The sequence below is a fragment of the Oncorhynchus gorbuscha genome, linkage group LG10 (assembly GCF_021184085.1).
Source record: "Oncorhynchus gorbuscha isolate QuinsamMale2020 ecotype Even-year linkage group LG10, OgorEven_v1.0, whole genome shotgun sequence".
NCBI lineage: Eukaryota > Metazoa > Chordata > Actinopteri > Salmoniformes > Salmonidae > Oncorhynchus > Oncorhynchus gorbuscha.
Window position 1 is genome coordinate 50044425 of NC_060182.1, and position 26292 is coordinate 50070716.

General features: G+C 41.4%; 1 protein-coding gene and 1 long non-coding RNA gene across 3 annotated transcripts in view; one reads left to right on the plus strand and one right to left on the minus strand.

Moving 5' to 3' along the window:
- The window catches only part of LOC124046210 (nuclear export mediator factor Nemf-like), a 35097-nt gene extending 16745 nt beyond the window's left edge, over positions 1-18352 (plus strand). Inside the window, exons 12-32 of the mRNA XM_046366333.1 lie at positions 452-660; positions 2265-2441; positions 2595-2658; positions 2756-2844; positions 3094-3197; positions 3463-3525; positions 5125-5237; positions 5336-5393; positions 5493-5551; positions 5673-5793; positions 5886-6144; positions 11241-11280; positions 12729-12784; positions 12872-13019; positions 13196-13273; positions 13490-13681; positions 15137-15175; positions 15297-15403; positions 15606-15649; positions 16602-16681; positions 17348-18352. Coding sequence (XP_046222289.1) covers positions 452-660; positions 2265-2441; positions 2595-2658; positions 2756-2844; positions 3094-3197; positions 3463-3525; positions 5125-5237; positions 5336-5393; positions 5493-5551; positions 5673-5793; positions 5886-6144; positions 11241-11280; positions 12729-12784; positions 12872-13019; positions 13196-13273; positions 13490-13681; positions 15137-15175; positions 15297-15403; positions 15606-15649; positions 16602-16681; positions 17348-17425 — 2178 coding nt within the window. The 3' untranslated portion in view covers positions 17426-18352. The remainder of the gene's footprint in view (positions 1-451; positions 661-2264; positions 2442-2594; positions 2659-2755; positions 2845-3093; positions 3198-3462; positions 3526-5124; positions 5238-5335; positions 5394-5492; positions 5552-5672; positions 5794-5885; positions 6145-11240; positions 11281-12728; positions 12785-12871; positions 13020-13195; positions 13274-13489; positions 13682-15136; positions 15176-15296; positions 15404-15605; positions 15650-16601; positions 16682-17347) is intronic.
- On the minus strand, positions 18324-19828 carry LOC124046212. Of its 2 annotated transcripts, XR_006840980.1 has the most exons (4): positions 19718-19828; positions 19430-19511; positions 19093-19170; positions 18324-18503 (listed from the first exon to the last, which is right to left on the minus strand). It is a non-coding gene; the product is annotated as an uncharacterized LOC124046212 (long non-coding RNA). The 2 variants fall into 2 exon arrangements; XR_006840979.1 differs by having other exon boundaries at positions 18324-19170.
- Positions 19829-26292: the final 6464 nt, after the last annotated feature.

The window sequence follows — 26292 nt, forward strand, 5'->3', positions numbered from 1 at the left end:
TATGTAGCTCCCAGGCTGTGGTTTACATATTGATCTGATCCGTAATGGGGTGATTGGGTTGATCACCTGATCGATCGGCAGTCACTAACCTTGTTACTGTGGCAACCTTTTCCCTGTATAGTGCACTACTTTTGGAACATAGTCACCTGGTGTTGGCAGCACTTTATTCCAACATCTGTGTGTGTGTAGGCAACACTAATGTACATAACCTGATCACATGTAATATCTTTGAAGGAGGAGAGGTGGCTCTGCCAAGACATGTAGTTGAACACCTTCTGTGTGTTATCTAGTTATGATGGTAAGCATGTGTGTCCGTGCCAGGGTTATTTCGAAATGAAGATGGTCAATTCAAGAAGTAATTTTAATTTAAAACGGAAAGACTTTTGATATAAATAGCTTGTACTCAGTTATGCGAATGCTAAAGGAGTGCTAATGCTAACATTTGTTGCAGGAGGTAGACAGGCTTAGGGGCGAGCTGGTGGAAATGAACTTGCCCATAGTGGAGAGGGCTCTGCAGGTGGTGCGGAGCGCCCTGGCCAACCAGGTGGACTGGGCCGAGATAGGGCTGATCGTCAAGGAGGCCCAGGCTGCCGGAGACCCAGTGGCCTGCGCCATCAAGGAGCTGAAGCTGCAGACCAACCACATCACAATGCTTTTAAAGTGAGTTGATGCCCAAAATGGGGATACATTTCCAATTGCCCCACCAGGGATTGATAAAGTCATATTGAATTGAACTGTCTTTGGTTCGGTTTAACTTGACTACTGCCCTTTAACATTTACAACTGAGCTGAGCTGTACTAAGCTAACCTGGTTACGCATCCATCCTATGCTGCTGCAATCTTGCTGGAAGGTTGTGGGAGCGTGGCGTTGCAGTTTCCCAGCATATATCGCCCACAGCGTCTAGGATTTGAATCCCACGTCCTTGATGCTCCCCTCTATCACTGTGTCCCATCCTCTTTCAAACTGTCTAAATAAGCTGGACAATATGTAAGGGGGGCCGAACTCTTTACTGTAGGTGTCATATGTATGCATTTATAAAGCCTTGTATAAACAGTGTTGCCAAGAATCCCGCTCGAAAGGAAAAATGTGATATTGTATCCAGCACAGAACAGTTCATAGTACTCCAAATACTATGAATCAACCACTAACCCACCTTTATCTGCCCTCTAGCCAATTAAATAGATGGATGCTGAACAGAAAGAACAGGGTCATGCTCATTAGGGCCTCCATTAGAGTTCCATGTAATACTGTGTGCCTCCCATAGTCTGTTCTGGACTTGAGGACTGTGAAGAGACCTCTTGTTGCATGTCTTGAGGGGTATGCATGGGTGTCCGAGCTGTGTGCCAGTAATTTAGACAGACCGCTCGGTGCATTCAACCTCTCATAAATAAAAGTAGTGATGAGCCAGGAGAGATTGACATGCATATTATTAATATTAGCTCTCTGTGTACATCCAAGGGCCGGCCATGCTGCCCTTTTCTGAGCCAATTGCAATTTTCCTAATTCCTTTTTTGTGGCACCTGACCACACGACTGAACAGTAGTTAAGGTGTGACAAGACTAGGGCCTGTAGGACCTGCCTTGTTGATAGTGTTGTTAAGAAGGAAGAGCATTGCATTATTATAGACAGACTTCTCCCCATCTTCGTTACTACTGCATCAATATGTTTTGACCATGACCGTTTACAATCTAGTGCTACTCCAAGCAGTTTAGTCATCTCAACTAGCTCAATTTCCACATGATTTATTACAAGATTTAGTTAGGTTTAGTGAGTGTTTTGTTCCAAATACAATACATTTAGTTTTAGAAATATTTAGGGCTAACTTATTCCTTGGCACCCACTCTGAAACTAACTGTAGCTCTTTGTTGAGTGTTGCAGTCATTTCAGTCGCTGTAGTAGCTGACGTGTATAGTGTTGAATCATCCGCATACATAGAAACTCTGGCTTTACTCAAAGTCAGTGGCGTGTCATTAGTAAAACATGTAAAAAGCAAGGGGCCTAAACAGCTACCCTGGGGAATTCCTGATTCTAACTCTATTATATTTGATATGCTTCCATTCAAGATCACCCTCTGTGTTCTGTTAGACAAGTAGCTCTTTATCCACATTTATAGCAGGGGGTGTAACGCCATAACGCATACGTTTTTCTAGCAGCAGACTATGATCAATATTGTCAAAAGCTGCACTGAAGTCTAACAAGACAATCATTTTATCATCAATTACTCTCATGCCGACTAAAAACTACCCTGTTGTTTCCCCGTTCAGGAACCCATACATTGTCCCAGAGGAAGTGGAGGAGGAGGATGTAGCCAAGGTGGCTGAAGAGAAGAAGGGGAAGAAGAACAAGAACAAAGAGAAGGGTCAGAAGGGCAAGCCCAAAATGGACCAGCCCATGATGGTGGATGTGGACCTCAGCTTGTCAGCTTACGCCAATGCCAAAAAGTAGGCTCTCCACTCTCCCTGGCTTAGTGTATTCTTTGAACTGAAAAATTAAATAGAACAGTTATGTTTTATCTCTATGCTTTGAACAGTATGGCCAGATGTGGTTTTAGGTATCAAGCTGACGAACCCAAACGTTGATCTCCTTTTTTCCAGATACTACGACCACAAGCGAACCGCTGCTAAGAAAGAGCAGAAAACCGTGGAGGCAGCCCAGAAGGTGATAGTGCCACATGCATATGAAATTCCCTGTCGATTTGTGTTTGTGGTCAGTTTTTATATTTGTAACATTTTCCCCCTTTTTTATTTACTTGAAGGCTTTCAAATCTGCTGAGAAGAAGACCAAGCAAACCCTTAAAGAGGTCCAAACGGTTACGACCATTCAGAAGGCCAGGAAAGTCTACTGGTAAGACACTTAACCTAACTGAATTCACCCTCTGAAAACTTGCCATGTGTAGAGAGATGAGCAGTCATTGACAAATCTGAACTAATGCAGCCATTTTCAGCTAATGTAACACCTGTAAGAAGTAATTAAATGAGCGCAAAGTTCTCTCCACCTTTGTGTCAGATTTGTGACAAATTCATATTCTTCTGGGCAATTACTTTCTCTATCTTTTCAGTATGTGACAAATTATGTATCGTTGTGCTCTGTCAGGTTTGAGAAGTTCCTGTGGTTCATCAGCTCAGAAAATTACCTCACCATCGCCGGACGTGACCAGCAACAGAATGAAATTATCGTTAAGCGCTACTTGAGGGCTGGTAAGAGTGGAATACACTTATTATAGTCCTACCTTACAACAGGCTATGGACAACTATCCAATGTCCATACTAGCATCAAATACATGCCCAATACATTGTTTCGGACCTGAACGTATTGGTACGCTATGTTCCACTATCCATACTAGCATACCACATAGAATGCATTCACAATACATTGCTTCAATGTATAGTATGTATAGTATGGATATTGGAACAGAGTCTATCTCTACCTGTGTGAAAATCTCATGTTGGTGTCTCTTATCAGGGGATATCTACGTTCACGCCGACCTCCATGGAGCAACTAGTTGTGTCATCAAGAACCCATCTGGTAAGTGCTGGCCTAGTTCTGTGATCAACACACTGTTGTTCAGTCAAATGATGCTCTCTTATCCTCTGGAATTTCTCTTTAATATATAGTACCAGTCAAAAGTTTGGGCACACCTACTCATTACAGGGTTTTTCATTAATTATACTATTTTCTACGTTGTAGAATAATAGTTTCATATAGTAACCAAAAAAGAGTTAAACAAATCAAAATAATATTTGATATTCTTCAAAGTAGCCAACCGTTGCCTTGGTGACCGCTTTGCACACCCTTGGCATTCTCTCAACCAGATTCATGAGATAGTCACCAGCTTCATTCGGTGTGCCTTCATAAAAGTTAATTTGTGGAGTTTATTTCCTTCTTAATGCGTTTGAGCCAATCAGTTGTGTTGTGACAAGAACATCCGGAACATTTCAAGAACTTTGAAAGTTTCTTCAAGTGCAGTCCTAAAAACCATCAAGCACTATGATGAAACGGTCTCTCATATGAGGAGCGCCACAGGAAAGGAAGACCCAGAGTTAACTTTGCTGCAGAGGATAAGTTCATTCGAGTTACCAGCCTCAGAAATTGCAGCCCAAATAAATTCTTCAGACGCATCTCAACATGAACTGTTCATAGGTGACTGCGTGAATCAGGCCTTCATGGAAGAAGAGACTTGCTTGGGCCAAGAAACATGAGCAATGGACATTAGACCGGTGGAAATCTGTTCTTTGGTCTGATGAGTCCAAATTTTAGATTTTTTGTTCCAACCACAGTGTTCCAACCAGAGTAGGTGAATGGATGATTTCTGCATGTGTGAACCACATGTGAAGCATGGAGGAGGTGTGAGGGTGCTTTGCTGGTGACTCTGTTATTTATTTAGAATTCAAGGCACACTTAACCAACATGGCTACCATAGCATTCTGCTGCGATACGCCATCCTATCTAGTTTGCGCTTAGTGGGACTACCATTTGTTTTTCAACAGGACAATCACTCAACACACCTCCAGGCTTTGTAAGGGCTGTTTAACAAAGAAGAGTGATGGAGTGCTGCATCAGATGACCTGACCTCAACCCAATTGAGATGGTTTGGGATGAGTTGGATCGCAGAGTAAAGGAAAAGCAGCCAACAAGTGCTCAGCATATGTGGGAACTCCTTCTAGACTTTTTGAAAAGCTTTCCTGGTGAAGCTGGTTGAGAGAATGCCATGAGTGTGCAAAGCTGTCATCAAGGCAAAGGGTGGCTACTTAAAAACATTTTTTATTTAGCTAGGCAAGTCAGTCCTAGGAACCGTGCTTTGAAAAATATGAAATATATTTAGATTTGTTTAACACTTTTTTTTGGTTACTACATGATTCCATATGTTATTTCATAGTTGTGATGTGTTCACTATTATTCTACAATGTAGAAAATAGTCAAAATAAAGAAAAACAATTGAATGAGTAGGTGTGTCCAAACTTTTGACTAATACTGTATGTTCATGCAACTTAAAGTGAATTGCCCATCTTAGCCCAAATTCTAGTTATAACTACCCGACGACTTGAATTCAAGCTTAAGTGTTGACAATCATCTGTGAACTCTCCATTTATTTTAATGGGGTGTAATTGTGGCACTTCCCTCTAGGTGTGCCCATTCCTCCACGCACCTTGACTGAGGCGGGCACCATGGCCGTGTGCTACAGTGCAGCCTGGGACGCCAAGGTTATCACCAGCGCATGGTGGGTGCACTACCACCAGGTGAGTTCTCCTGGGAGCCTACTTCAGGATTGGATGGTTGGGTCAGGGTGTGGTCAGAGCTGCTCCAATTATAACTCTTCTCGTCTCTCTCTGTCTAGGTGACTAAGTCTGCCCCCACTGGAGAATACCTGACCACTGGAAGTTTCATGATCCGAGGTATGCCAACATCTTCCCAGTAGCCACCACATGGTGGTTATATGTCAATTATGTAGTTTTGGATTATCGACAGCTAAAACAGCATTCCTATTTTCACAGGAAAGAAGAACTACATGCCGCCCTCTTATTTAATGATGGGTTTCAGCTTTCTCTTCAAGGTGAAAGCTAATGTTTTAAACGTGTTTGCTCTGTCATAGTCTTAAAATATATCTGACTGCCTTTTGAGGAGTCAGTTGGTAAACCCTATCTTGGCTAAACAGTCTCATCTTGTGTCCACAGGTAGATGAGCAGTGTGTATTCAGACACCGGGGTGAGAGGAAGGTCAAGACCATTGACGAGGACATGGCGGATGTGACGTCCAGCACAGCAGAGCTACTAGAGGATGGGGAGGAGCTTATTGGTACAGGGCTTCAAGAGCCACAGACACATACACACCTCTGTACGTGAATCTATTGGTTGTTGCATTTATGTACCATACATATGTTTTCCCAGGGGATGACAGTAGCAACGAGGGAGAGAGGGAAGACGGAGGAGGAGATGGAAAGAAGAATGGAGTGGAGGTAAAAGTAGAGAAAGCCACTGAAGGGGCAGAGGCTGAACATAAGGAGGATGGAGATGCTAAAGAACTGGATGACATGAAGGAGGAGGATGAGGTGGAGGGGCTCGAGGCGAAGGTGAAGAGTGATGGGGAGAGTGCAGAGTTCAGTTTTCCAGACACCACCATCTCCCTGTCCCACTTGCAGTCCACCAGGTAATATTATGCTGCTACTGTATGTCGCCGTTGTATGTGTGCCGGTCATGTTAATATGTTATTCCACTGTAGTTGAATACCAAATATTACCTTTTGAATTGACTAAAGGCTGGTGTCTAGAACAGTAGACCTAGGTCAAATATGTAGGTGAAAATAGTTTAGAGATACAGTACCAGTCAAAAGTTTGTGGACGCCTACTCATTCAAGGGTTTTTCTTTATTTATTTTTTTACTATTTTCTACATTGTAGAATAATAGTGAAGACATCAACAATATGAAATAACACATATGGAGTCATGTAGTAACCAAAACAGTGTTAAACAGATCTAAATATATTGGAGATTCTTCAAAGTATTCACCCTTTGCCTTGACAGCTTTGCACACTCTTGCATTCTCTCAACCAGCTTCACCTGGAATGCTCTTTCCAACAGTCTTGAAGGAGTTCCCACATGCTGAGCACTTGATGGCTGCTATTCCTTCACTCTGCGGTCCAACTCCTCCCAAACCATGTCAATTGGGTTGAGGTCAGGTGATTGTGGAGGCCAGGTCATCTGATGCAGCACTCCATCACTCTCCTTCTTGATCAAATAACACTTACACAGCCTGGAGATGTGTTTTTGGTTATTGTTCTGTTGAAAAACAAATGATAGTCCCAAATGATAGTCCCAACCAGATGGGGATGGCATATTTCTGTGGTAAGTGTGCCTTGAATTCAAAATAAATCACAGTCACCAGCAAAGTACCATCACACCTCCTCCTTCATGCTTCACCGTGGGAACCACACATGCGGAGATCATCTGTTCACCTACTCAGCGTCTCACAAAGACACTGCAGTTGGAACCAAAAATCTCAAATTTGGACTCCTCAGACCAAAGAGATTTCCACCGGTCTGATGTCCATTGCTCATGTTTCTTGACCCAAGCAAGTCTCTTCTTCTTATTGTTGTCCTTTAGTAGTGGTTTCTTTGCAGTAATTTGACCACGAAGGCATGATTCACGCAGTCTCCTCTGAACAGTTGATGTTGAGATTTGTTTCTTACTTGAACTCTGTGATGCATACATTTGGGCTGCAATTGGGGGTGCCGTTAACTCTAATGAGCTTATCTGTAGCAGAGAGAACTCTGGGCCTTCCTTTCCTGTGGTGATCCTCATGAGAGTCAGTTTCATCAGAGCGCTTGATGGTTTTTAAGGACTGCACTTTAAAAGTTCTTGACTTTTTCCGCATTGACTGACCTTCATGTCTTAAAGCCTAAACCTTGATGAATGTCATCAGAGTGCAACGTATGTTTGTTGTTGTCGACCGCTGAAACTGAAACCTGTCGAACACTGAAGCCTGAACTAAAGACCTTGGTTTACTGACAGTGTTTTTACTGACTGTTTACTGACCGTGTTTTTATATACTTTTATTTTATTTTGAATCCTACGGCTCTGTTGAGCTAAGTTGCTGTGAGCGCTGCTATCCGTCCTGCTGGGATCCTGACAGATTCTGTATAGGGGGAGAGACGCGAAAGCCCAGCTAGCCTAGCTGGCTCGGCGGTCTCAAATGGAGGCCACCATTGAACGTTTCCGACGTTGCAGGAGCTGCGTTTACTTTGTTTTGTTCCGGGACAATGTGGACCGCGTTGACTTTCAACGTAGCAACTGCTTGCTTGCGAAGGACTACAGGAGCGAAGTAGCTACTCTTAACAAGCAAATAGCAAACCTACATAAGCTACTTTTTCCCACATGACACTGTCGTAGTCCATGTGGGATCAAACGACATCAGGAGAGCTAGCTTGGAACGTTTTTGAAAAATGGATTTTAAAGAACTGATTTTAGCATTAAAAGACTCAAAAACATCCAATAATTTCAGGTCCAGTACCATCGTCGGGCCGCAGGTGTGAAAGATTCAGCAGACTGCTGACATGACACATCTGGCTAAAAGACTACTGTAGTCACTTTTATTGATAACTTTGACACCTTCTGGAAACAGAAGATACTCTACAGGAATGACGGAGTCCATCCAAATTATCTTGGCTCCTGAACTCTGTCCAAGCATTTTAAGGCTGTGTTGAAACAATGACTGGTAAATTATAAAAAAGTTATTTCTCACGACTGCTACGGAGCGCGTGATCACACAGTCATCCGGAACAACTGATTCTCTCATGCATGCCTCGGTGTTGCTTGCCTCGAAGCGACTGCATGGCCAGGCACGACTACAGCACCACCATTAAGTTTAAAGATGACAAAACAGTGGTAGGCCTAATCTCCGACAATGATTTAGCTTGTCTGGTAGGCTCATGTCACTGGGCAGCTCGTGGCTGTTTTTCCCTTTGTAGTCTGTAATAGTTTGCAGGCCCTGCCACATCTGACGAGCGTCAGAGCCAGTGTAATATGATTCAATCTCAGTCCTGTATTGGCGCTTTGCCTGTTTGAAGGTTCGTCGGAGGACATTCATTCAACTGAGACTGCTCTTCTCTGTATCACGGAGGCGCTCCGCACCGCTAAAGCTAACTCTCTCTCCTCTGCTCTCATCCTTTGAGACCTATCGGCTGCCTTCGATACTGTGAACCATCAGATCCTCCTCTCCACCCTCTCCGAGTTGGGCATCTCCGGCGCGGCCCACGCTTGGATTGCGTCCTACCTGACAGGTCGCTCCTACCAGGTGGTGTGGCGAGAATCTGTCTCCTCACCACGCGCTCTCACCACTGGTGTCCCCCAGGGCTCTGTTCTAGGCCCTCTCCTATTCTCGCTATACACCAAGTCACTTGGCTCTGTCATAACCTCACATGGTCTCTCCTATCATTGCTATGCAGACGACACACAATTAATCTTCTCCTTTCCCCCTTCTGATGACCAGGTGGCGAATCGCATCTCTGCATGTCTGGCAGACATATCAGTGTGGATGACGGATCACCACCTCAAGCTGAACTTCGGCAAGACGGAGCTGCTCTTCCTCCCGGGGAAGGACTGCCCGTTCCATGATCTCGCCATCACGGTTGACAACTCCATTGTGTCCTCCTCCCAGAGCGCTAAGAACCTTGGCGTGATCCTGGACAATACCCTGTCGTTCTCAACTAACATCAAGGCGGTGGCCCGTTCCTGTAGGTTCATGCTCTACAACATCCGCAGAGTACGACCCTGCCTCACACAGGAAGCGGCGCAGGTCCTAATCCAGGCACTTGTCATCTCCCGTCTGGATTACTGCAACTCGCTGTTGGCTGGGCTCCCTGCCTGTGCCATTAAACCCCTACAACTCATCCAGAACGCCGCAGCCCGTCTAGTGTTCAACCTTCCCAAGTTCTCTCACGTCACCCCGCTCCTCCGCTCTCTCCACTGGCTTCCAGTTGAAGCTCGCATCTGCTACAAGACCATGGTGCTTGCCTACGGAGCTGTGAGGGGAACGGCACCTCAGTACCTCCAGGCTCTGATCAGGCCCTACACCCAAATAAGGGCACTGCGTTCATCCACCTCTGGCCTGCTCGCCTCCCTACCACTGAGGAAGTACAGTTCCCGCTCAGCCCAGTCAAAACTGTTCGCTGCTCTGGCTCCCCAATGGTGGAACAAACTCCCTCACGACGCCAGGACAGCGGAGTCAATCACCACCTTCCGGAGACACCTGAAACCCCACCTCTTTAAGGAATACCTAGGATAGGATAAAGTAATCCTTCGCCCCCTCCCCCCTTAAAATATTTAGATGCACTATTGTAAAGTGGCTGTTCCACTGGATGTCATAAGGTGAATGCACCAATTTGTAAGTCGCTCTGGATAAGAGCGTCTGCTAAATGACTTAAATGTAAATGTAATGTAAATGACATAGCAGGATTTCTTAGAAGCTTCCAGGTTAGAGTCCCGCACCTTGAATGCGGCAGCTCTACTAGATGGGGATGGCATATTTCTGTGGTAAGTGTGCCTTGAATTCTAAATAAATCACAGTCACCAGCAAAGTACCATCACCTTGGGCTCTGGAGGCAGTACAACATCCACTATATTCACTGTAGTGGAGATCTTGGTCCATTCTCCTTTAAGGAAGTCTTCTAGTTTGTCTCTCAGTTCAGACACAGTCTTACTCACATCTCCAAAGTACTGAAGAGGACGGACAACGATGCTGGGTAAGTCTGAAGATACACTGATACAGAGACTTTGCACTTAGTTTTTTTGCATCGATAACAACAATGTGGGGTAAAAAGAGAGAAAAAGTGAAACCTTCAACAGTAATGGCAATGTTATAATCCAAAAGAGGGCTTTTTACATGTCTGTGTTGGTTTATGCAATCATTTCGACCGAGTCACTGGTGCTTCCTGCTTACATTTTTACTTGTAAGCAGGAATCAGGAGGATAGAATTATGATCAGATTTGCTAAATAGAGAGCGAGGGAGAGCTTTGTACGCGTCTCTGTGTGTGGAGTAAAGGTTACCTATAATTTTTTTAATGTGGTTGCACATTTAACATGCTGATAGAAATGAGGTAAGACTGATTTAAGTTTCCCTACATTAAAGTCCCCGGCCACTAGGAGCGCCGCCTCTGGGTTAGATTTCGTGCACCCGCTCGCTGTTTTTTTTACAAATATACACAGAACCCCGCTCATCTTACCAGAGGTAGTGTGTTCTATCTAGCCGGTGCAGCGTATATATCCCGCCAGCTAAATTTTATCCATGTCGTCATTCAGCCACAATTCAGTGAAACGTAAGATATTACAGTTTTTGATGTCCTTTTGGTAGGATATTCGTGATCGTACCTCATCTAATTTATTGTCCCAATGATTGTACGTTGGCAAGTAATATTGATGGTAAGGGCAGATTTCCCAAACGCTGTCAGCGGATCCTTACGAGGCAAACCCGCCCTGTGTCCTCTATACCTGCGTCTCTTTCTCTTGGGATTTTGGCCTTGTTGGGTGTCTGAAGTACATCCTGTGCATCCTGCTTGTTGAAGAAAAAATATTTGTCTAATACGAGGTGAGTGATTGTTGTCCTGATATCCAGAAGCTCTTTTTTGCCGTAAGATACAATGGCAGAATAAAGTGCAGCTCAAGTATTTGAGATGTCTATTTGACCCAGGTATGTTCAGTGCCCGAAAGTGCAACAGTATCAGAAAGGTTTCTGTTTGTTTCTCTCTCCAGGGAAACCCAAAGTGCTGGTTTCAAAAAGGTGTCCATTCAGGTAAAGCCATTGTGATCGGTGAACTTCTGGCCTTTTGCATTATGCAATAAAATAATTGATGTTTTATAGTATACATTTTTATTTTGTAAATGTAATATCTTACAGTTGAAGTCAGACCAGGTAATATGAAAGCATGAGATGGCAAAAAGTGTAGAATTACTGGAAATTAGCTTTAAACTGCAACATTTTCCCTTAGCCTCAAGATGAAATGTGTAGAATAGCATTATAAAACTGCACATTCTCTCTCTGCTCCATAGCCAAATGTGTTGAAATGCAGTAAGTTAGCTGACGTAGGTCAGACTAGGTTGGAGTCATTAAAACACCTTTTTCAACCACTCCACAGATGTCTTGTTAACAAACTATCGTTTTGGCAAGTCAGTTAAGACATCTATTTTGTGCATGACACAAGTAAGCTTATTTCACTGTATCACAATTTCAGTGGGTCAGAAGTTTACATACACGAAGTTGACTGTGGTTTTAAACAGCTAGAAAAATTCCAGAAAATTGTCATGGCTTTACAAGCTTCTGATAGGCCCATTGACGTCATTTGAGTCAATTGGAGGTGTACCTGTGGATGTATTTCAAGGCCTACCTTCAAACTCCGTGCCTCTTTGCTTGACATCATGGGAAAATCAAAATAAGTCAGCCAAGACCTCAGACATTTTTTGTAGACCTCCACGAGTCTGGTTCATCTTTGGGAGCAATTTCCAAACGCCTGAAGGTACCACGTTCATCTGTACAAACAATAAACACCATGGGACCACACAGCCGTCATACCGCTCAGGAAGGAGACTCGTTCTGTCTCCTAGAGATGAACGTACTTTGGTGCGAAAAGTGCAAATCATTCGCAGAACAACAGCAAAGGACCTTGTGAAGATGCTGGAGGAAACGGGTACTATAAAGTATCTATATCGACATAACCTGAAAGGCCACTCGGCAAGGAAGAAGCCACTGCTTTCAAATGGACAATGACCCCAAGCAGACTTCCAATGTTGTGGCAAAATCGCTTAGGGACAACAAAGTCAAGGTATTGGCATGGCCATCACAAAGCCCTGACCTCAATCCTGTAGAAAACGTGTGGGCTAAAATTCACCCAAAATGGGTGAAAATGGGCCAAAATTCACCCAACGTATTGTGGGAAGCTTGTGGAAGGCTACCCTTAATGTTTGACCCAAGATAAACAATTTACAGGCAATGCTACCAAATACTAATTGAGTGTATTGTAAACTTCTGACACACTGGGAATGTGATGAAAGAAATAAAAGCTGAAATCATTCTCTACTATTATTCTGACATTTTACATTCTTAAAATAGTGGGGATCCTAAGACAGGGAATTTTTACCACGATTATATGTCAGGAATTGTGTGAGAAAAAAAGTTTAAATGTATTTGGCTAAGGTGTATGTAAACTTACGATTTAACTGTATGTACAATTTATTCTTCATTAGGTTGAGGTGGAGGTGCAAAAAGAGGGGGGAAAACACATTACAGCCAAGCAAAGAAGGTAAGCTAAATACATAGCAATGTAACCTTCCCTCGTGGCAAACATGCATGAATGCAATGGTTTTGTTTTGCTGCTTCTTGTCCAAAGGGAGAAGAAGGGGAAACGGGATCATTCTGAATCTCAGGAAGAAGAGGGAAAGACTGAGGAGACGCATGGTGCCTCCGCAGCCAATCAGAAAACCAAGAGTGGAGGAGGGGGAGGAGCCTCTCAGCATCCTCTTAAGAGACATCAAAAGGTGAGACATTTTCAAAGTTTTAAATGAACTAAATTAGTTGTAGTCCAATTCGACCAGAGATTGGTTCTAGTGCTGGCTAAGGTTATTGTCAGCTTTGCTGTCTTCGTGGTGGCATTAGTTAGAATAAACTGCTCTTGAAAGTCAAGCTTTTCATCTATGCTTTTGTTGAAATCTAGAACAAGCTGAAGAAAATTAAAGAGAAGTACAAAGACCAAGATGAAGAGGATCGGGAGCTGATGATGAAATTGTTGGGGGTGAGGAGTATGTTGTTGAACTTTCCCTCACACTGTTGAAATGTCTGGATTACGAACTGGAACACAAATTAATGATATGAACATATCTGTATACCAGAAAATGTATAAAAACACATTGAATGAAACTGAGTTTTTTATGGCTGGTTACTGGTTACCAATAAATGTTCCCAATAAAGCAGTACAGTACAGGAATTTATTGAAATTTTCCGTCTGCAGTCTGCTGGCTCCACTAAGGAAGAGAAGCCTAAGAAGGGCAAGAAGGGGAAGGGCAAAGACGAGGTGTTGAGAAAAGCACCCCAGAAGCAAGCCCAGAGACCCCGTCCTCAGGAGGTCATCTTAAAGAAACCAGAAGGGGAAGAGGAGGGTCTAGCTGTGGAGGAGGGAACAGCACCTGAACAGGATGACAAGGTTAAAAAAAAGTTTTTGTTTTTCTTTCTCCAGGGAACACGCGAATACTCTTAAAATGAATGATTCCTTCCTCAAAGTAATCACTCGGCAGGTTTCCATTGACCTGAGGTTTATTAGACAAAAATAGTGTCCCAAAATTGTGATAAAAAAGAACATTTAACTAGCCAAGTCAGTTAAGAACACATATTTTCATTGACGACCTCTTATTTTCAGTAACGACCTAGGAACAGTGGGTTAATTGCCTTGTTCAGGGGCAGAACGACAGAGTTTTATCTTGTCAGCTCGGGCATTCGTTCTTGCAACCTTTCGGTTACTAGTCCAGCACTCTAACCACTAGGCTACATGCCGCCCCACTAGTATAATAGAAATAGGTCAAAAGTATAATAGAAATGTTCTAAAGATCAATACTGAACAAAAATATATAAATGCAAAACACGCAACGATTTTACTGAGTTACAGTTCATAGAAGGAAATCAGTTGATAAAAGGAGAAATGCTCACTAAATGGGGATATAAATAATTTGTTCACAAAATTTGAGAGAAATAATATTTTTGTGCGTATGGTATATTTCCACTCATGAAACATGGGACCAACACTTAATCTTTTTTACATTTTTAACTATTCGACGGGTGGATTTTTCTTTCGTCAAACTCTCTTTTATTGCAACAAATGAGGATGGAAACTTTTTTTTAAATAATGCTGATTGCTTAATCATTTATGAAGGTACGTGTGGCACGTGATATCACGCAATTACAAAGCTTCACTCCACATTTAATTCTAAATGCCTACTGCTTTCTAAATATACATTTTTTTCCACAAGGATTGTCTTGAATTAAGTTGGCTAGATGCAAGTTTCACCATCCAATTATTTCAGATCTACAGGAGGGCAAGTTTCACCATGGCATGGTGTGTGGGTGTTATGATGGCACATGAGAAATTTTAGTAAATTCTTGCATTCTATCCATGGCTTTTGCGGGCTATCTGAGACATGAAACAGATAGGTGGGAGGGAATACAGGCTGCCTAAATGTATCATGGAAACACTTCATTTCTATTTGACACTAGATTTTTGTGAAAAAGTGCTTTCTTTTTTGTTGTGACATCATTATGTCCAGCTGTTTTTGTCAACACAAGACTGTTAAGACTGGAAATGCACCATAGAAGGCAATTGTCACATCTATTTTCTATGCAAACTGGCTAAATGTCGAGGAAAAAAATCACTGGACAAGTTAATACATGTAGCTACTGATCTACATGACATAATTGGTTAAAGCAATGCCATGGAAAACTTGCACCAATTATCAATCCATTTGTCAGATCAGTGATTACTTTAAGGAAAGAATAATTCATTTTAAGAATATTTGAACAGGGCCTCTGAATCCATGTTTGCTTGATCTAAGAATTGAAACAAAGGTGACTGAAGAAAAGGGAGGAAGACTATTTATTTCTGTTGCAGGAAGGAGATGATCAGGACCAAGACAACCCTGGAGCAGAGGTGGGTTCTTCGAGATTACTGTATTACTGTTCAAACCTGGCCTATAAATATATTTTAATGAAATCCTTTGTTGCAGGGCCAACATCCTTGTCTTATTGTGTCTCTCCATTGACTTCCTTAGGAAGCAGAGAAACTGCTGAATTCTCTGACGGGCCAACCCCACCCAGAGGATGTACTGCTATTCGCTGTGCCAGTCTGTGCCCCCTACACTGCCCTCTCCAACTACAAGTAAGGACAACATATCTACCTAGTTTTATAATATCTATGTAACGCAAGTAATTCCTACCATTCCATCGAAGCCAACCTAACACGAATGTTGATTAATCCATTTACCCGTATAGGGGATATACTTATTCTGCTTCCATTTGCCATAGGAAATGGGACATGGCTATGTTTTCAAAGTTAGCTAAACAACAGTGTTTCCCACTAGGCACAAGGTGAAGTTGACCCCAGGGACCCAGAAGAAAGGAAAAGGTAATATCAGGGCAGTTAACGTGTTATAAATGATAAGAGGGCATGTGCCGAGAGATTAACCAAAATTTTGGTTCATTTTCAGTTTTTAAACAACTAATTGATCCGACGTCGTTTCAATTTAAATGAATTCCATTTCGTTCTGTTTTTTTCTGAGCTCAATCCGCACATTGTTGTTTCTCTATAAATAAATCAGATCCAGCCTGAACTGTGTGGGGAGTTGTGGTTTCCAACAGGTCAGAATTCTACATAGTTAAGTGCATAAAACGTAATTAACTCCCATGACCACAATCAATTGCGCGTCTGGTTGGTTTCTTTTATGCCTGCTATGAAGAGGCAGAAGAAATCACGATCTTGAGGGGATATCGAGAGCAGCTGTTGCTTCACGAGGTATCTCTACCTGAAAATACACGATTTAAGTGATTGGTTGTTGGTGTTCAGCAGTCATAAAAGTATGCCTTTACTTTGAAAAACTACAAAATTGTGGTTTTATCAGATAGCATATGTAGCAGTTCTATAGAGATGAGATGATGACTTGGAATTAAATAAGTCATAAAACAAATGTAATACACAACTGAAGTATTTTATTAAAGTGAATAAATTATGGTCCATAAGTGAAAAGCAGTCAATACAATACCTTCATGGGACTTTTTATTAATTGTTTCAGCGTTCCATCCAAATAATCTATATATATTTTTAAATGAACCAAAACAACCTCAAGCACTAATCGCTCAGCACTTGTGTCTTAAGGTCCTTACTACTGAATAGTGTCTGTTCCAGGTGCATAGGAGTCAAAATATGAATACTGGAAGAGGTGGAGACCCGCACAGTAACAAAAAAGGGGATAAATCCAAAACTTTTTTTGACAGTGTGCAGGTCTCTATCTTATCTAGTATTATAAATGATGACATGGCTGGATCCTAGGAAATTCTGTATCTATATTTTGTCCTCCCAGCTGCCCGCACTGCAGTATTCAGCTTCATGAAGGCCAGGGAGGCTTCAACTAGAGAGAAGGACCTGTTTCGCAGTGTCAAGGTAAGGCGGAACGTGTTCATTAGGGTGCACTGTAACAAAACAAGTTATTTTTATTGGACAGAGTCCATTTTGAGACTACTGAATGGCAGGTAGCCAACGTGCGAGTTATTTTATGTAAATGGAATGTTATTTCTATAACATGCCGGTCCAGACAAATCTTTTGTGACTTCACATTTGAGAAACCCCAAACAGCAAATCACTTCCGAAAAATATGAACAAAGGCTCCAAATACATCCTTTTAGAAACAGCAAACCAGGTCTTTAGATGTTGTACACATGAAATTGTCATTCCAAACTTTATCCACAACATCTAAGTAAATGAAGAATACAGTATATTGAAAGCTACAGACAGCTGTAGAATCTATGCCAAGAGGCATAGTGGTGGCCAACGCCCTATGATCACTCGTAAGTTAGTGTTGCCTTTACTTTGGCATGCAGCAGGCTACACGGAGAATTGAACAGCAAAATTAAGAGTCGCGCAAAAGGGAATATAACATCTAAAGACTTGCATCACTATACTGAGAGCTTTGCCATTTATAAACGGGTGATTTATGTATATAAAATCAATTTGACATTCTAGAATATGTAAGCACCTTATCTATTACTTGATATGAATGACTGCGTAGCCACTTGGCACAAAACAACAACCATTCTTTTCTCATTTCAGGATACAGATTTATCAAGAAACATCCCAGGCAAAGTTAAAGTGTCAGCACCTAACCTAATGGCAGCCAAGAAGAAATAGACCTATACAATTTAGTCGACATGGACTTTCTTCACGAAACAATGAGTTAACCCCACCCTTAATAGTACTATGATGTCTGCAATTGGATGACAGGAAAAGCTTGTGCACCGAAGCATTACATTTTCCTGGATCTTTACTTCAAGATGACAGGGAGGGGAAAAGCAATGCAAAATCTGATTTTACATTTATTTTTTCTTGATTCAAAATTAAGATTTTTATGAAACTTGTGCAAATAATACAAAATGAGAAACATTTTGTGGTAACTTCAGTGCAACTGGTATTATTACCTGATTAAAAACTGAAAATACTACACAAACAAGCCTCTGACTAACATGGTCACCTTTCCAGCAGGACTGAACATGGTACTTTCACTTTAAAAATATATATACATTTTCAAACACTGGCATGACAAATTCACACGTAAGGATAATGAACATTTCCATGCTTGCTGACTGGCCAACACCACTTCCATCAAAAGCGAACACCATCAACTCTTTGCTGTGAGCCTGTTAAAGGCAATTGACATATCTTTATTCAAACCATACTTGGTAGTAAACCTTGTTATCAATCAGTTTATAGTTCTAATTTTAAGTGACACTTGTGGTCTCACTGTACTCACTGCTCGCTGATGGGACAGCAGGTTATTGGCACAACCGCCAAACACAAAGACCTCCCCATCAGGACCGGAACAGGCCGTGTGCCAGAGCCTGACACAAAAAAGAGGAAAATGACTAAGGACACACACACACAGTGAAACAAGCAGCTCCCATTCATTACCACTAATTGGTTTCTCTCTTGTGATATTACCTGGGGCTCTGTGTATGATTGTGCTTGTACTGCTGCCACTTGTTCTTGCTGATTCAGTACAGCCAAGCGTCACCTGTATATATTACAAAAGGATGGAGAAATAAAAACATTTGGTCATGCCATGGACTCAAGGAAAATGGATAAGGAAGTACTCTTCACTCACTCAGTGTCTCTATATGTTGTGAAGCCTCCGAACAGGAAAATGTGATCAGGTGACACGGGGGTGAGGGAGTGCCATAAGCGTCCCACAGGACCCTGCTGAGGAACACTCCTGTAGAGGGGCAAGGGAAGGTCAAGGGGAAATAGGACCGGGGTAAAGGGTTAGTCCCATAAAGGTGAACAGAGGAACATCTATGGGTTAGAGCACAGCCCCCTCCCCTAAAAAAAGGTGTTTAATGCTATAACATGCATGAAGACATTTTGGATGAGGACTACATTTCATGCCACTCCCCATGTCGATGTAGTGCAAGTCGTTCAGGCGGTAATCCTGTTGTAAAAGAGACAAAGCATCAAACATTTAGAATACAAGATCCTTTATGTGATAGGTCATAGAAATGAACATGGTCAACATCTATCTACAGGCCCGTGATACAATTTCACATTAGACAGTGTGACCGTAAACTCAGCAGGAACTTGAGTAATCTCTTTTCAGAACATTCCTACTTTCCCTGTAACGCCCCCCAAATACATAGCCTCGGTTGCCCACCTTGGCACAGGCATGTGCTGCCCGGGGAGATGGGGCATTACCCTTCAATAGAAAAGGGGAATAGAGAGGTGAGACTGGAGCTCCCATTGAAACAGATGTGCAAAATGGCTTCCAACACAGAAAGTTGTGACATGATTTAAGGGAATGCTGTTACCTTGGTGACTGGCTGGCTCCAGATGAACAGGTCCAGGATGTGAATGTGGTTGTTCCAGCCCCACCCCGGATTATCTCCCTGTTACAACACACAGAAGGGATTGTTTTCATTAGGGCATGCAAACATTTAACTACGGAACAAAAATTTGCATTTCTTATTGGTTGTCCATCCCAGTTTCAGTAATAAAAAAAAGTTTGGTGCTTAATTAACACGACCAAGAACTTTGCAATTATTGACAACTCCCTTTGCTGCAGACAGATACACTTAACAGACCATTTTCATACTGGTGTTAAAAGCAGCTGAAGGTTTCAAGGGTTGTGCAATTAATTGACCATACCATGAATGAAGTTTAATCGTATTCAAATGTCCCTCTGTGAGCTCCTTGTGCCATGTATCCGTAGCCACCGAAGAATACTAGCCTGTGAACAGCCGGCAGTTAATGGAGAAATGGTTTGAAGTGACAAATGCATCAGAAAGGTATTGGGAAGATCATCAGTCAATTTTGATCTGTGTAGAATTTCTCTTGCAACCCCATAGCTTGGTAAAGGCTGCTTTAGAGGTAATGAGATGCAGCAACTCGAAGACCTATTACATAAACACACTGCCTGCCAATAGACCAACTCACCTATTCTTGTGAACCCAGCAGCCCAGTTTGTCCTTGCAGGACGGGGCCAGGCCCTTGAGATGCTTCATCTCCTCCCAGCAGAGGAGAGGTGTTCGGAGAGGGAGCCGAAAGACCTGAAGGGCAGACGGTATAAATGGAAGACTTATAACAGACAGTATAAATGGAAGACTTAATGTCTTGTAACAGACAAACATTTTAAAGGCCCAGAGCAGTCAATTCTGTTCTGTGTTTTGTATCATTGTACAGCAAATGTAGCGATTAAAAGTTAAAATGAGCTTCCATCGCAAAATGTTTTTTTTTTGCGGGTGCCCACTGGTATTGCTCTCCAGCCAACAGCTTTATTGGCACACTGTTGGCTAGAGCGGACGTATAGCCTACATGATGAGATTATTATTAAGGACAAAAGATTGAGATTTGTCAAATGGCAGCCAAGCATCGATTAAGATATCACCAGAATAAGAACCTCAATATTTATCGGAAAGGAGCATCACCTTGCACTTTCACCACTCTGTGAAGTTCATCATTCATTTGATCTGTAGCCTAATAAACAGCATGCTTTCCTGCTTTCCTGAGTCGTAGTGGGAGGACATGTCATCGCGTGACTCCAAGTTTACTTCGATATGTTATAATATCAATACTTATGCATAAAAGCATTTCCACCGATATTTCTCGCTAAAATATATTTTACAAACACAAAAAGATCACATTTAGTTTTAGTTTTGTCGACATTTGGGAAGTCCATCATGTGTTTCAATCATGCTGGTCATTACATGTTTTACTTCATTACTTTACTCTAAGTTTGGCTGGAAACCTGGTTACTGTAAAAAAAATATAAATAAAAAAATGTTATAGTGGAAAATACAATCTACATACGGCCATCTAATCAGCCTGTTTGCATGGGCAGGAGTTTAGGCTTTCCTGGTGATGTCACCAGGCCATAAATAGATTAATAGACCAATAAAGATTTCCAAACCTGTATCCCAGGTTAACTTAATAATATACCCAGAAATGATTTGGCTGCATTGGGCCTTTAAGTCAAACAGGCTTCTGAGGTGAGATAGCATAAATCATGCCATGGTGAATGTCCTGCTGTGGTGCTTAAAGGAACAATCAGCAGTTGCTAAATCCATTTGTGGACGTAATAAATTAATGATATGTACCCCATTGATTCTTTCAGAACTTATAAATGCCTCATGAACTTAGTTCAACCCTCGTACCCCATTAGAAACCAAAATAAAATAGTTTTTACTCCAATGTTTGTAAATAAATAAACTGTAAACAAACACTATATAGGCTCAAACCAGGGTTAAACTATCATTTTGATATCATGGATGGTCAGTCCTTGCATTCATAGCTCTCTCTATATATATTTGAGTGGTTACATTTTTCCAGAACCATCCCTCAGCGGTTTACCAAACTAGGGTTGGGGAGCCGCTTTGGGATTGTTGCTTTAAAGTGGGAGCAGGTAATTTAAATGGAAAATTTTGTAATTCTCTAATCATCACTGCATCGAAAGATATCTCCATGTTGGTAGCATGCAGCACAAAATATTTCCAGTTTCTGGAAAGGGAGGGGCTGGGAACGGCTTTGGCAGAAAGGGAGGGGTGTGGACTTTGAAATCCAATACAGCATTTGGCCAGCGTGCACGAGAAATTTGGTTCTGTGTCCCGAAATTATACAAGACGTAACACGCACGCACACACCCGGTTAGTGTTTCCTCTGACATGGTGGCCTCCAAACAGATAGAGGACGCCGTCCACACACACTCCACAGCTGCCAGACATGGCGGCATGAAGGTTACCCCCTGATAGAGGAATTCTAAATTCCTTTAATGTTTTAATTGCCAATACCAATTAGCACTCATTTCTAATTCATTTAATGAGTTGTAAGTTCATTAATTATGCATGAAGTAGATTGAGACCAGTCTTAAAAGCCAGGTTAAAGAGTGTTTAATTCCAGAGAGTACTAACCACATACACAGATTTCCACAGGTTATAAACTCAAAATGACATCATCAGTTTCCCACGATAGCCCCGTTGTTTTTTTGTTTAGGTCCGGAGATGCTTTCTACTCCCCTCATAAACCAGACATTACAACCTGTCTAAAAGATACAGATTTCTCTCAACAATGGAACAAAACCCAAACATTCTTATCTTGTCTGAAAAGCTTTTTCTCCCCCTTGACCTTCCCAAGAGGCACAGACAATCAAATTAGTTCTGCTTACATTTTCAGTAACAGCTTAACCAATAACCTTTACTTTTCATATCATAACATAATAGTATTAGAATAAATGGTTTCTAATCATTAACGAATACATAATTGATCATCTAAACTATATTTTCCTCTATCACCCCCCGCCATCTGCTTCTTCCTGCAAATACAGACAGTAGATAGTGCCGTTTAGAAAGTATTCACACCCCTTGACTTTTACCACATTGTGTTGTAGCCTGAATTTAAAATGGATTACATTTAGTTTGTGGCATTGGCCTACACACAATAGCCCATAATGTCAAAGTGGAATTATGTTTTTCAAAATGTTTACAAATTATTATTTTTTATTAAATGAAAAGTTGAATTGCCTAGTTCAGGAATAAAAATGTGCTTAACAAGTCATATGTTGCATGGACGCTGTACAATAATAGTGTTTAACATGATTTATTAATGACTACCTCATTGCTACCCCACACATAAAAATGATCTGTAAGGTCTCTCAGTTGAGCAGTACATTTCAAACAAAAGACCAGGGAGGTCTTCCAATGCCTCGCAAAGACGGCAACCTATTAGTAGATGGGTTAAAAAAACTGATATGGAATATCCCTTTGAGCATGGTGAAGTTATTACACTTTTGATGGTGTGTCACTACAAAGATAGAGGCGTCCTTCCTGCCGGAGAGGAAGGAAACTGTAGGGATTTCACTGAGGTCAATGGTGACTTTAAAATGGTTTAATAGCTGTGATAGGAGAAAACGGAGGATGGATCAACAACATTGTAGCTACTCTACAATACTATAATCTAATTGACAATGAAAATGAAGCCTGTACAGAATATAAATAGTACAAAAATATGCATCATGTTCATGTTAAAAAGCCCTAAAATAAATGCCTGAATATAAAGTGTTATGTTTGGGGCAAATCCTACACAACATCACTGAGTACCACGCTTCATTGTCAAGCGTGGTGGTGGCTGCATCATGTTATGGGTATGCTTGTCATCGGCAAGGATTCCAGAGTTTAAGATAAAAAATAAACAGAATAGCACGAAGTACAGGCAAAATTCTTGAGGAAAACCTGGTTCAGTCTGTCTTCCAACCGATACTGGGAGACAAATTCACCTTTCAGCAGGACTGTAGCCTAAAACACGAGGCGAAATACACTGGAGTCACTTACCAAGATGACATTGAATGTTCCTGAGTGGCCTAGTTATAGCTTTGATTTCAAATTGGCTGGGAAATATATGGCAAGACTTAAATGGCTGTCTAGTAATGATCAACAACCAACTTCAGAGCTTGAAGAATTTTTAAAATAATAATTTGCAAATATTGTACAATCCAGGTGTGCAAAGCTCTTAAGACTTACCAGAAAGACTCATAGCTGTAGTCGCTATGAGGTGATTCTAACATGCATTGACTCAGGGGTGTGAATACTTATATACATATCTGTATTTCATTTTCAATAAATTTGCTAAAGTTTCTAAAAACATTTTCGCTTTGTCATTATTGGGTATTGAGTTTTAGTCTAATCCATTATTTTATTCAGGCTGTAACAACAAAATGTTGAATAAGTCAAGTGATATGAATACTTTCTAAAGGCACTGTATAAAAGTTGTGCACAATATAGGGAATAGGGTGCCATTTGATTTGTGACAATCTAGATTTCACAGCTAGAAACATAACTACAAACAAAATTAAGTTAAAATCCTTATTACCATTGTTCTGTCTCCATGTTGTATATCCAGAATTCATTCCTTGGCAAGTATAAGTCAATGAAGCCAGTGGTCTGGGAATTCTAGTGAGAAGACGAGCAAGAGGGAAGTCAATGGAATTACAAGAATCTTGACACCGTTTTTGGTCCACTTGACCCATGTCACACTTTCCCTGGTAATAGATAACACAGTAAAACTCCAGACAAAATGTTTAGGAAGGTCAAAGTGGATGACAAATCTCCCAGTAAAAATGATGGTTAAAGACTGATTGGAATGGTATAGTTCAGAATCCTATTATTTAGATACACTATAAACTAACATCTAAACAAAGGTCTTAATAAATATTACTGTTCATCCGACAGCAAATTCCGAATGTCTGTCAGTCATATTTGCTTACCTTATATCCTGCCCAAACATACATGCAGTGGCCATCCACCACTGCTATGTGGCCAGAAGAACTGCATCCTCATCGAGTTCATCAGCCTCGTCCACCACCCAGTCAAATTCTCTCTCCTCTTCATCTCTCTCGGACTCCTCGTCTTTCTCTTCAACAGGCAAGCGGTCAGCAATGTCCTCCATTTCTGCCATGATCACCTGGATTGGAGAAGAGGGCTACATAGGTTTGCATGCACAAGGATTTTGAGTAAGAGAGTATAAGGGTTATTGGAGCGATAGACATTCACTGTAGTTAATAATTCCCATCCCCAACATGGGGCTATAAGCAGCTAACTACACACACACGTTTATTAGGTACAATCATCTACACTGAACAAAAATATGAACACATGTTAGGGGTTGGTTTCATGTTTCATGAGCTGAAATCCCAGAAATGTTCCATATGCACAAAAAGCTTATTTCCCTCAAATTGTATGCACAAATTTGTTTACATTCCTGTTAGTGAGCATTTCTCCTTCACCAAGATAATCCATCCACCTGACAGGTATGGCATCTCAAGAAGCTGATTAAAACAGCAAGATCATTACACAAGTGCACCATTTCTCAACCGTTACATTAATTTCTCTCAAATTTCGATTTAGAGAATTTGGCAATACATCCAACCGGCCTCACAACTGGGCGAGCGGTTTGCTGATGTAAATGTTGTGAACAGAGTGCCCCATGGTGGCGGTGGGGTTATAGTATGGGAAGGCATAAGCTACGGACTTCAAGCATTTTATCTATGTCACTTTGAATGCACAGAGATAACATGACAAGATTCTGAGGCCCATTGTCGTGCCATTCATTTGCCGCCATCACCTCATTTTTCAGCATGATAATGCATGGCCCCATATCGCAAGGATCTGTACACAATTCCTGGAAGCTGAAAATGTCCCAATGCTTCCACAGCCTGCATACTAGAGATCAACCGATTATGATTTTTCAACGCCGATACCGATTATTGGCGGCCCAAAGAAGCCGATACCGATTAATCGGACAATTTAGAAAAAATGTATTTATAATAATGACAATTATAACAATACTGAATGAACACTTATTTTAACTTAATATAATAGATCAATAAAATCTATTTATCCTCAAGTAAATAATGAAACATGTTCAATTTGTTTTAAATAATGCAAAAACAAAGTGTTGGAGAAGAAAGTGCAATATGTGCCATGTAAGAAAGCTAACGTTTCAGTTCCTTGCTCAGAACATGAGAACATATGAAAGCTGGTGGTTCCTTTTATTAACTTCAATATTCCCAGGTAAGAAGTTTTAGGTTGTAGTTATTATAGGAATTATAGGACTATTTCCCTCTATACCATTTGTATTTCATTAACCTTTGACTATTGGATGTTCTTACAGGCACTTTAGTATTGCCAGTGTAACAGTATAGCTTCCGTCCCTCTCCTCGCTCCTCCCTGGGCTCGAACCAGCAACACAACGACAACAGCCACCATCGAAGCAGCGATGCAGAGCAAGGGGAACAACTACTAGAAGGCTCAGAGTGAGTGACGTTTGAAACGCTATTAGCGCACGCTAACTAGCTAGCCATTTCACTTCGGTTACACCAGCCTCATCTTGGGAGTTGATAGGCTTGAAGTCATAAACAGCGCAATGCTTGACGCACAACGAAGAGCTGCTGGCAAGACGCAAGAAAGTGCTGTTTGAATTAATGTTTATGCGCCTGCTTCTGCCTACCACCGCTCCGTCAGATACTTGTATGCTCAGTCAGATTATATGCAACGCAGGACATGCTAGATAATATCTAGTAATATCATCAACCATGTGTAGTTAACTAGTGATTATGATTGATTGTTTTTTATGAAGATAAGTTTAATGCTAGATAGCAACTTACCTTGGCTTACTGCATTCGCGTAACAGGCAGTTTCCTTGTGGAGTGCAACGAGAGAGAGAGGCAGGTCATGATTGTGTTGGACTAGTTAACTGTAAGATTGCAAGATTGGATCCCCCGAGCTAACAAAGTGAAAATCTGTTGTTCTGCCCCTGAACAAGGCAGTTAACCCACCGTTCCTAGGCCGTCATTGAAAATAAGAATGTGTTCTTAACCTACTTGTCTAGTTAAATAAAGGTATGAAAAAATAAAATGTATTTAAAACATTTTTTTTTCGGCACCCAAAAATTTCTATTTCCGATTGTTATATAAACTTTAAATCTGCCCTAATTAATCGGCTATTCCGATTAATCGGTCGACC